This window comes from Halichoeres trimaculatus, unplaced genomic scaffold, assembly GCF_033239565.1.
Source record: "Halichoeres trimaculatus isolate MK-OKI-2021-1 unplaced genomic scaffold, fHalTri1.1 fHalTri1_scaffold_19, whole genome shotgun sequence".
NCBI lineage: Eukaryota > Metazoa > Chordata > Actinopteri > Labriformes > Labridae > Halichoeres > Halichoeres trimaculatus.
Window position 1 is genome coordinate 12,133,058 of NW_027437197.1, and position 12,381 is coordinate 12,145,438.

At 40.5% G+C, this 12,381-nt stretch overlaps 1 protein-coding gene across 3 annotated transcripts in view; it reads right to left on the reverse strand.

The window, feature by feature from the left end:
- The window catches only part of LOC141807958 (neuropilin-2-like), a 106,181-nt gene that overhangs the window by 63,939 nt on the left and 29,861 nt on the right, over nucleotides 1–12,381 (reverse strand). For all 3 annotated transcript variants that reach the window (XM_074694170.1, XM_074694168.1, XM_074694169.1), the window contains exons 3-4: nucleotides 11,862–12,043; nucleotides 2,806–3,033 (exon numbers count right to left, since the gene is read on the reverse strand). In XM_074694170.1, the coding sequence (XP_074550271.1) occupies nucleotides 2,806–3,033; nucleotides 11,862–12,043 (410 nt within the window). The remainder of the gene's footprint in view (nucleotides 1–2,805; nucleotides 3,034–11,861; nucleotides 12,044–12,381) is intronic.

The window sequence follows — 12,381 nt, forward strand, 5'->3', positions numbered from 1 at the left end:
CCCTCTTTGAATTTTTAGGCAATTGAATTTGATTGATTTTTTTCCCTATTCTTTTTGAGATTACCATTGGCTTCTGGGAAGTGTAGTTCTTCTCACTTGTGTTACAGTGTAGGCATATGCTACGTTCTATACTCGGAACTGGGAAGTCAGGAGTGGAAATGACATTTTTTCCCGAAACCTTGTCATAACAGCAGTGTTTCTGTATATAGACATCGGAAAATACTATGGATACAGACGATTTATTGCAACAAACACTGGTCAGAAATTCAAAAATATAAAGAATACAACTGGAGATGGATTACTATTTACCCCTGAAGTGAAATTTCTGACTGGGAACTCTGGGGTGATGTGGGTACTCGGACTTCGAAAGTCGGAAATTCCGACCTTGGGGGCAATCCAGTTGAGCGTTCCGACTCTGGACTCAGAAATTCCGACTTTGAGTACAATTGGAGCACACCATTATTGGAAATAAACTTCAAAATGGCAGTGCATGTCACATATTATATTTTTCTGGTTGGTTCACGCTACCGTCTGCTCCCGTTAACTTTTAATCCTGTGTTGTCCCAATCCCGTGATTAATAGCAATGTTGACTCCCATCCTGCGGGAATCCCACAGGATTTCCCCCAAAAAGTGTCAGCCTCTACTGTGTACCTTGAGCACAGGGGCAGTTAAGGTGCAGGCCCAGGCCATGGTTCAAACTCAATGTGTGACCCTTTGCGCATGACATTCCCTCTTCTCTCTTAGCAAAAAGCTCACTTCTCCGTTTGTTCATCTTCTGTTTCTGCACTACCCTTCCTTTGAATAAATAAATTCTTAACTCCCTCTCTTTCAGCCTCTCCTCTTACTAACCTACACCTTTAACCTTATATGTGCAGTACATGGTCATTGTTTTAGCCTTGGGGTCTTTTTCTTCATCCTCCCTTCCTGATCAGGACTCCACACTCTTGCTCAGGATGAATCCAAGTCCTTCACCTCTCATTCTCATCCTGCACAGTTCCTTCCCTTTCACCCTCCTCCCACTTCACTTCACCTTCCTGCCCCTTTCTTTCATCCTGTTATCTGTCTTAAACTCTCTCCCCCATCACTCAGAGAAGAAGCCTTTCATCCTCTCTTTCTCTTAAAGCTCAGTTTTCCTTTCTAGCTATCTTCATTTCCTCTTTTGGAAGACCCTTTTTTTATCATGATCAATTTTATTGTCAATCACCTAGAGAACAAATATCCCAATGCAAAAAAAGAGAGAGTAATAAATGGAATCTGAGGCAGATATGTTCAGACTTCCTGATCCCTGACCCTGCCTGTGTTTTCCTGCCTACCTACAGGTGACTCAAGTCTTCCTCAAGGCTAGGTGTACTCTATTTGCCAACTTCTCTTGTCCTCTCATGGACTCCAGCCATATTGAAGCAGGGTATGCAGAAGAGGAAATGTTACTGGATGTAGACTGGAAGGAAGGGGTCTGGACTTTTGGAGAATGGACACTTCATATTGACCCAAATATGAGACAGGCTATTTTTTAAGGAAACACATCTAAATACATGGGGATTCTCTTACATCTAAGGCTTAGGCAGGTTATTCATTTCTAATTCAATAAGTTCTTAATTTATATATCTTATCATATTTTCTCGTTTAAATTTGACAAATCAAAGTAACACACATGTGTTTAGTTGATCATTCAGTTGAAATAAAAAAAGATTTTGTCCTCAAAAGGTCAGCTTCCAACATTTAATCTCTAAAATGGGAAAACGTTTCAACCAGGGTTGTCCTGAAGCAAGTGCAGAATTCTGTCCACTTTTTAAATGGACAAACCAAGTCTTAACCCTCTCTTGTGTTCTATTCAATCCCTTGAAAAGAAAGTGTCAGGACTTCATGTTTTTTCTCTTCTGCTCTACTTCTATTTGGCCTTTTTCTTGTACCTTCTCTGACCATCTTGACTTTTCCCCGCAGGCTACATTCATTTCACAGTTATAATGAAGAGAAACACTTTCTGTTTCCCACCACTTCAAATACAGCACCTCAGAGTAATTTCTGAGGTTTTGGAATGCAGCAACTGAGAAACAATATAGTCAGCCTCCTAAGAATGTATAGCTACAAAAAGTATTGTATGTGACACAGTTCAAGATATTACAGAACATATAGTATTCCAAAACAAACCTCCCTTCCTGTTTCCAGCTCCTCTTGCTGAACTCTTTTCAACTCAACCTATTTCTCTCTCCTCCCAGTCGTCTTCCTGAGGGCACACCAGAGGTCCCCTGACCTTCATTTATTCATCTCAACATCTTCTTCCTTTGTTCCAGTCTTCCCAGCAGTAGAGGACTTCTCTCTGCCCTTCCACAGCCCATCTTTTCTTTTTACATTTTCCAGCTCTTTAAACTGGATCCAAGGTCTTTGTGCCTCAGATTCATCCTTCTAAGCTTTTCCAGTCCTCCTAGCAGCAAGACCAGAAATATCCCAACCCTCTACTGTTCCTCCTCTCACCTCCCTTCTTTTCTCCCTCCTCTCAGCTACTTTTTTTATTTTCCCCTTGAAAACTTATGTTGTTTCTCCACAGTGGGTGCCAGCATCCTGCCTGTAAGCTCTGCTTTCATCTACCAACGCATAGGTACTAAAATAGTTGCTGCTCCACCTAAGTCAATAATGATGTAGGCAGGGCAGAAAGCACAATATTTTAACTTCGCTCAGAGTATTGACTCATGAAGAGGCTGAATGATTGTACCACATCTTTGTCAGGATCATTATCATCAACGCTTATCAAAAATTCATTGTCCCTGAGTAAGTGAAGGAAACACATCCATTCTGTCATGCCTCACCTCCTGGGAGCCCATCCCACACTTCCAGCCAGTCGTATTTGCAGTCGCCCTCACTCCCAGGAAGGGGGTCGTTCTCCAGGTCAAAAGTGAGGAAGGTGAGCGTGACATCCATGCTGGGGGGCACAATGATGATGAAGGAACATTCCAGGTTGTGGGGATATTTGTCAGGGAAACCTGGGGACTCAATGAGACCCGTGGAACTGGTAAAGTTGCGGGAACAGTCTGAACCTGTGAGGGAAAAAAAGACGAAATGTGTATTAAGAGACGAATGAAATAGAATGGAAAACCAGAAACATAACAGTCTGACATTGATAGAGTGTGACCTCATAAGACTGTGACCTCTCAGAAACCACAAAAATCCTTTACCCCCCAAAAAATATTCAAAGAGTGTAGGCTCGGATTAAACTTCAAACCAGGAAAAACTCTATTCAGTACAGACACTCGAAAGTGATGTTTAAGAGAAGGGTGCTTTCAAACTCACAGCAAATGGAACAATTACTCATTCAGTTTCCTCGACTAGATAAAAGCCTGGGTATGTGAGATTAACTCCGACTTCACAATGAATACTTAAAATGCTGAAAATGTAACTTAACCTTGATAGAATTTTGAGTGATATAACTAAAATTTCTGTGAGGGGAGTAAAAAAACACTGATATGCAGCTGGTTCTGGAGTTTCAGCTGCATGGAAATGAAAGAATTCTACCAGCAGACTTTTCAAGAGGTAAAATAGTCACCTCTCAACTGTTGCCTCCAGGACAACTCTGTCACTCATAGCAGAAACATGCATACATGTCTTGGGCAAGGTACTGTATCTCTAAAAGACAGTTCTCTTTTGAATATTGAGTATTCAGTGAAGATACCATCCCATCATGGCCTCATATTAACACTCCACTGATAAGCCATAGAGCTCATTACATGTTTCCAGATGGGCAGTGTGTCACTGGGGTTATCAAGAGGACATTTACCCTCTAGGGATGGACTTATTTGGTTTTTCAGGGCTAATACTTGCACCAATTAGTTAAAGTTCATGAAAACATTAACTGGTATCCCAGATATAGAGTGAGAAAAAATATATATTTTATTATTATTATTATTATTATTATTATTATTATTATTATTATTATTATTATTATTATTGAAAAATGTGGTATGCTGAATACTAAAAACCCCAAAACAAGACTTTGAATGTTTCTATCAAATGTTAAAATCAAAAATAGAAACTGCCACTTAACCAGCAACAATTTCAGTAGTTACAACACACAGTTGAGTGATGTCTATCCAATCAGATTGTACTGAGACATAGTAGTGAAAAAACTAGACCCTTAGGGGTTAAGGGCCAAAGAAGCACACTGTCAATTTTGTTAATTTTATCCACGAGTATATTAAATCCCTAACACAGATAATCTGCCAAATGTCAAATATCAGCCTCAATAATCAGCCAAAGATGGGAAGAGGTCAACCCCCACTACTTTCATCAGTGTTTTCCTAATTTAGGCCCACAACACCCCCTCTCGATGCCAATTCTTACTGTCCATCACAACCATTAGTAGTACCTTTTTCATGATGCAACACAACCCATCTTGCTTTGCAGCAGCACTCAAAGACCTACCCTAGCCCACCACAAGACCCACAAAAGTAGAGCCAGAGAGAAGGGACTGTTTGGGCTAGAGCTCACCTCATCAATGACAGACCTAAGATCCAGTAAAAAAAATTAAGTGCTAAACAGAAAATGAGGTGAACAAGTGCAATGATTTGTGATATTTATGTGAAATAGGAGCCAGCCAGACTCTGTTGACAGTATCATGACCCGGTGGTCAAACAGTTATGAGAAGCTTTGGCTATTATCATAAGAGCACACACACTCTCTCTCGCTCTCTCTCTCACACACACACACACACAAAGTGATCAGGGGGTAATCTGGAGCTCTTCATATCTGAACAACAGTAATACCCTCTCTATTAATACTTTCGCACACACAACTATGGGTTACAGAGGGGATACGGTAAAAGCAACTGGACTATTATTCCAGTCTAACCAGCCATGTATGACCAAATACCCAGACATACACACACACACACACACACACACACACACACACACACACACACACACACACACACACACACACACACACACACACACACACACACACACACACACACTGTCTAAGCCTCTTATGATAACCCATTTCCCTCCAGTCTGTTTGGGTGTCTGCTATTGTGCTTGCGTGCTTGCATGAGTAGATGAGGAGAAAGTGAGTGCAGTACAATGACAGAGTGTGTATCCTGGCATGCAAAGTGCAGTTATAATATGAGTGAATTTATTAAAATTACATGTACAGTTGTGACTGTGAGAAACTGTTTACATCAAACAAACTTGATCCCCATTGTCTTTCCTTGGTTTGTGTGACTTTTACCACGGATAAGGAAATTTTAAATCAGTGAATGGTAAAAGTCAGGGCGGTGGACAAAATTGGGAACTTATTTAATCTTTAAAAAGCATGCTGCGTTTTGTTTTCTATGTATTCTTTAAATTGTGCATTCCAAATAATGGTGACCTGGAAGTGCTGATCACAGATGATACTTAAAAGAGCTACACATCTGCAGAGAAATGAGGCATTGCTGAATGCATTAAAAGTCTTCATGCAGGTGTATTATTCATTTTTTTGTGCACCTTTTACAATCACTTTATTGCTATATGTGCATGTTGTACGCTGTCTTTTTTGTTTCTTTGCTGGTGTTGACACATAAAATGTCTCCTTTCAGGTTTTAATAAAAGTAAGTCTTATCATATTTTACACTGTCAGCAATAAAACTTCTGCCCCATGCTCATGTTTTTGAAATAGTGTGTGATTTTCGATTTTATCTCTTTGTTTTACATGCAAATTAATTTAGTTCAGACTGCTGTCAGTAGTGTCCATTGTACCACAATGACATGTATTAGTTTGGAAAATAATCTCCATAGAAACTGTGACTTTAGACCAGCATGAGTAGAGAGGAAGTCGGTTGGTGGGCTGAAAGATGCTGTGAAATGCAGGCAGACTTTTGTCCTTTGTTTTTTTTTTTTCAGTCTCTGCAACTTTTCTCTAAAATTAGCTCAAGTTGACTCACAACTTTTCTGATACAGCTTGTCAGTAGTATAATTTGATTGATTTATGCTGACTGTGTTACAAATCAGCTTTGACAAATGGCTAAAATTAAAACAGGCTCAATTCCCTTCCCCAGTTCTTTGGCTGATCTATCAAAATGCCTTTAAACCATCTTTTTCCACAGCAACATCTATTTTAAGTGTCAACCAGATTGTCCGTTTCCCTGTTTTTCTGTCCCACTTTCCAGCGTGATTTGCTTGTTATTGTGACCTTCTCCCTTGTGCACTGACCTCAGATGCAACCAACACACACACATGCTGACACACACTGTCTCTCACGGGGTTCCCCTTGCGTCTGGCCCCCCTGCAGAGTCAGTCACTGGATCGCGCCAGTCTGCGTGACTATGAGCATGTGTGTGTGTGAGAGAGTGTGTAGCATGAACGCCTGACCAGTTCTGTTGCCGGCAGCGATTTTATTCCATTCTCATTACTTCATGTTCATGAACAGCACAAAAACACTTCTGCCCTCCTTTCTCCTGTCTCTCCTTTTCAGGACTGTCCCCTCTCACACCATCTTACCCAGTCAACACCTTGTCCTCTCCTTAATTCCTCAAATACAAAGAAAAAAAAAAACAACTCTGTATTCAAATATCTGAGCTGTGTTTGAAAGCTAGAGCTCCCTGTAATCTTTGTCCATCTGTCTGATTTCCAGGACTTCCCTTTTGTCCCGCTCAACTTCAACCTCATTCATTTCTCCTTCCCTTTCTTTCCTTTATTCTCCTGTCTTTCTTCTGCCCTCCTCCCCTGCTGTTCTTTCTTTACCATCTTCCCGTACATCTTTTCATCTTCCACACTTCTATTATTCCTAATTCCCTCCCACTGTCTCATTTCCTATTCTTTTCTCCTCACTTCCCATCTGTCTGTAGTGGATATGTTCAAAGGAAACACGTGTTTCACTATGGGGTAGGGTCAGAGGTGGTGTATGAGTAAGAATGAGTGTGGCTGTGGCTGTGTGTATGAGTGTGTGAGTGTTGCTGGGTAGATCTGGCGCTGGTGTTTATGGCTCACTGGTCTGGTAGACAAGGAAAAGTCTGCATGTGTGTGTGTGTTACTGTAAATCTAAAAAGTGTGTGTTTGAGGTACACTGGCTGACAAAAACCTACTTTTCTTCTGACTCCTTTCTCTTTCTGTCTCATCTGTGTTAGAAACAGATAAATGTAAATATTAGCTTACATGCAGACTTCACCGACAGACATACTCTTACACATAACAGGTTCTTACAAAAGCAAAGCCACTGTCATTGAATCACAGCAGGAATCTATCTTGGTAACACACTCTCTATTAAATCAATTTAGCACTGACAGATAAGATCAAACCGCAACAAGTCACTTACCACTTTGGTTTACTTTATACAATTTGCTAAAAGCTCCAAACTAGCTTGTTATGATTCAACCACAGAAATACTTTCTGCTCCTCTAATAGATTTGGTACGTAGGTTGAATTGAGGCATCTTTGAACACTTTCTGTTCTGACTCTAAACTTCTTTTATTTGCTTATTTAAAAAGATGTGGGGAAATCTTTCCATGAAATGCTCCAAAATGCAGTTTGATATGTTTTTCACTGTTTCTGTCCCTATTATGGCAATATGTCAACAAACTTCTTTTCAAAACTGCTTTGAAGAAACTTAAGGTTTCAGAGGATTTTGTTGCCTCTTGTAGGCAAAGCCAAGCTTCTTATTTTTCTTGAAAATGTGCAACAAAAAAGGGGAAAAAAGTGAAAAGAATTCCTTCAGAGAACTGTAGGTCATCTTGTCAGAAACCGCCCCTCAGTGTTGTTTTCCTAGTGGTCTCATTTGCTTTTGTAGGTCAGAAACAGTCATAAGTATTGATTTACTTCTGTTTCACAACCAGTTTAAAACTCCTCACAACGGGGCTGTAAATATTCAAAATGCAACTTATAATGAATGAAAAAACAAAGAACAAAAGAACAAAAAAACACAGCTAAAAACACCCTCCATAAAGTCTTTTCTACATTTTGGTGAAGACAAAGGGCAAAGGTCAGCTACAGACTAGAAACCAGTTCCTTGCTCTGCTGTTTGTAACATCAGATCTTCCAAAAAGCATGTATCCTTTTTCATCTGTTCTGATCAGTAACCAGTCTCACCAATGAACTTCAGAGGAGAGGCGGGGCTAAACATGTGATTGGGTGGACGATGTAGTAAACAAACTTGCTGTGTAGTCGGACAAAGGCAAAGAGGAACTGCCTTCAGGCGTTTGGTACAATACAAACAACAGTAGTCATTGGAATGATTGTCACGAAAGCTTTCACATCACATCGCCTGAGGAGTGTGTTGTGTGCACATATATGCGTGTGTGTAAATATGTTGCTTTAAAAAAATCTGTTCACACAGTTGCACCATGGGGCCTCACTTTTCATTTGGGTCAAAAGCTTGTTCCTTCATGGTGACCCCCCTCCAAAAAAAGGAGTTACCGTTAGTGCGGGCAGACGTGCATTCTGCCCTGCGTTGGTGACTAGCCATCCTGTCAGCATCAGTGTGTGCGTGTGTGTGTGTGTGAGTGAGTGTGTGTGTCTGGTGAGTTCTAGGTCACAATAACAGCTGGGGGCACCCTGCCTAGACAGTAGCTTTTGATTGGCTGCTACATTTGCTGTCTTTGTTCGTATTGGCTGGAATTTTACTACAGTACCCATAGCAACAGTTCTGTAAACAAAAACAAGCGTGGCATGGGTATTTGTTCGTAGTTTGTTTGTGTTTTTGTAAGTTTTTGTTGGCCATTGGTTCCCGTGTGTATTACTTGCATGCATGAATCTTTTGTTCATGTTCACATACTGTATTTGCTAATACAGGACTAAGCGTGTCTTATTATATTATACAGATGTATAACTAAAGCTCTATAAAATATGACGGCGGTATAAATATATATGGTTCAGGTTAATCTTTTCTTTTACAGCACTGTTTTTCCGTTTCTTTCTGTGTGTCATATCCAGACTGATTAGATTGTTAATCTCTGACGGGTCAGTTTGAGGGATAATTAGGACACCCAGAGAGTGGGGGAACAATCTCATCCAATCTACACACAAACACACACGCACAAACCTCCTCATTGCTCCAAATACCCCAGTAACAGGGAGGGATTGTGGCAGAGACCCCCCCTCCCCACCCCCATAAATATTCAGTCAAGGGGCTGAAGAAATCAGGAGGCAAAACCATGATTACCCCCTAGCAACATGGCACAGGGACAAAGTGTGGAAGGCTCCTTCTTTTAGACTTTAAATATTTAAACAGAAAATAGCAATAGTTGTTACAGGGCAGATTGATTTCTTTCCTCCCACATATACTCTGTAATTCCATTAGGTATTGTGCTTTGATTTAAGTAGCCTTTGGACAACTGAGAAACAATGAGCAACTTATATTTCCACAGAGTTAAAAAGGCCAAAATAAAGACTTGTAACAATGCAATACAACTGATAATCTCACAACTAGAGCAGTGCTTGAAAGCATCACTACAAACTCCTCCATCCTTGTTTCTCACCCTGTTTGGCAGCGACAGACTTTATTTACAGCTTTATTTGCAAGAAAGTAGAGACCGTGGACTAGAACAAAAGAAAGGAAAGGGTAGAAGACAAGATACTTTTTGTCACTCGTGTTCAGGGGTAGCAGAGATAGATACATATTTCGACAGTTTGCCTCAAGGTACACTGTATGTACAACACACAAATGAACACACCCTGACACACACACAAATTTCAGTCACCCACACAACCAGACGTTCAGTAGCACCTTCCAGGATAACAAGATCTTGTTAGCAGTATGGCAACAGCTTGAATCTTCCAAATGGCGCCATCATTACTGCCAGGGAAGACTGATCTCAAACACACACAAATACACATTTATACACACACTACAAAGAGAAACCTAAGGAAAGGCTGTACGCTGTTCTATGGTTTTATGAATCAAAAGCAGAAGACTTTCTTTTTATGTTTGTAGCCAGCCGGGGAAGATTCACTCTAACAGAGAGACTGCCCAAGCAAAAATAATGACAGCATCTGCTGTTTCAGCAAATGACCTAAAACAACATTTGTTCACATTTACATTTAAAGCCCTCATATACATTGGCTTAGAGAACATCAGCCTCAGGAAAGATGTGTATCTGGCCCTGAAAAGCCAAGTAGCCGATCATGGCTAGTCCTATGAAAGTCAGGGATCTCTTTTGCATGGACGACCAACTGAGTATAGCATCAACACAAAGTTTACACAGTATAATGCTCAGACTTGTTAAAAAATAGTTTTATGCTTTAACCAAATTCAACCTTACCCATAGCATTAAATGAGGTCTGCTTTAAAACAATTGGTAAAACAAAGGATTTCACACACATGAAACTGATGTGTTAATGCCATTTCAGGAAAAAGTGCCAAAAACTAATTAGATAAAGATTATTATCATGTGAAAATATGTTGTATTTGAAATCCAGTAACTGCCATTTTTAATTGGTAATTTTGGAGTATGGAGTATGCCATTTCAGGGTAGAGTATAATCTACCACCTTGCATCGATAAAACCCTTCCCTAAATATTCAATAAGAAACAGAAACATTCAAAGCTAACTCTAAAAGTTGACTGGACTGGGGAAAGGGCAAATAAAAACAGGACAGAGAACATAAACCTGCACTTATAAGGTGTCATGGTTGTTGTTTTTTTCTTTTTTCCAAAGTCAGTCTTTTGGATTACAATCTTTCTCCCCCTTGTATATCTGTCTTTCTCTCCCCAGGGTGCTGGGGTGTGAACACTGACACCCTTGTTGTTTTGAAGTCCATCAGGTGGACTGTGTCAAGAGCACAGAAGAAATCCCAACAGGCTGGTGTCAGTAAGCGAGAAACACCGCACGTGTTGTGTTAGTAACCTCAGCCCTCTGTATGTGCGTGTGTGTGCGTGTATGTGTGTGTCTCAGGGGAACGGGGCTCAGGACTCAATTAAGCAGGCATGTGTGGAATGCTTTCAGGGGGAACGGGACAAGATGGCTGTGGGGCCGACACTATGCACCCCTCTGTCCCACTCGCCCTTGATCTCAATTGGTCTCGCTTTGGCTGACCCATGGCAGCGTGAAGGGGAGCCATGTCAGGCACACACACACACACACATAAAGTGCCATGAAGGGGAGCGATGTCTCGCCTGGACGGTCTAAAGGGCTCTCCAGGGTCCTGTGCTGTGTCTCATGTCTCTTACTCACAGTCTCCAGTGACAGCAGGGAGATGAAGCAGGCTTGATCACCTAATGAAGCATGTTGAGTCCTCTATGAGGAGCTTGTAATAAAGCTCCTAATAGCCCATTTATAAAGGTGCAATCCCTCAAATATCATGTTCTCTTTTATTAAGTCTGTCCATGGATGAGGGTCATTGACTGGGGTTGTGAGCTTCTTCTGAGTCTCGGGTTCTCAAATACAGAGATAGTCTGCCACTTAATCCCAGAGAGAAAATATTTCTAATTATTTCAAAAATGTTTTATAATGGAGGAAGGGCCCCGAGAAGTTCGAGGTGATTAAGAAAAATATTTGGCAAAACTTATGTGCATTCAATATTAAATTATCACCAAAACTATTTCAAACATTTAAAAATTTAAATCTGTTTCCTTATCTATTCTCTTTTTTGCTTACATGCATTAACAAAGGGATAAGTGGCAGAAAAGGAAAAAGGATGTGTACATGTTTTGATATCCTATTTAATCTTACTAGAGTTAAATATAAAGAATCCAATATTTACTTGTGACACACTTGATTTACTGCATGACATTTGGTGGAGTATTATACATGATCTCTGGAATTTGGAAACTTAAGTTTTTAGCCACACCTTTTATCATATGATGGACCGTTTAGCGATAATCTCAACTCTATAAACAGAGTAATATTTCAAATGAAAGAAGTGTCTCTAGAAAAAAATAAATAAATAAAAAATTACCGGTTTTGAAGATCTCGTAGCGCAGCGAGAAGCCCGCCCCCTGGTGGGCGTAGTCTGATACGAACTTGATGTGGAGTGAGGGCCCTGACGATATGATGGGTGCAGGGGCAATGTTGCTGCAGTGCTTCCCCAGGAGATCAGCTGACTCCGAGTTCCCATCATGGATCTCCACATAATCGTACCTGCAGAGGACAAACAGACACTACTGAACACCTTTTTGACACTACTTTATGAGTAGGCTTAAATTTTCATCTTTTTCAGTAGATTGCATCACCATAGAGACAGGTACATATGAAGTTGTCTTAAACGCACTTGAGAGTGAAGAAGAGACTTCAATTCATGGAGGAGAGAACTATTCAATTCTCCAAACAGTTTTAATAACTTGGCTTGAATTTTATTTGGCTTCAAAGCAGAACCAATAAGCTAATTATCTGAATCCATCTGCAACTTTAGAACGCAAAGCAACCATCAGCTGAATCACTGGTGTCACTCAATCTAAATGAATGCAGCAGAAGACATT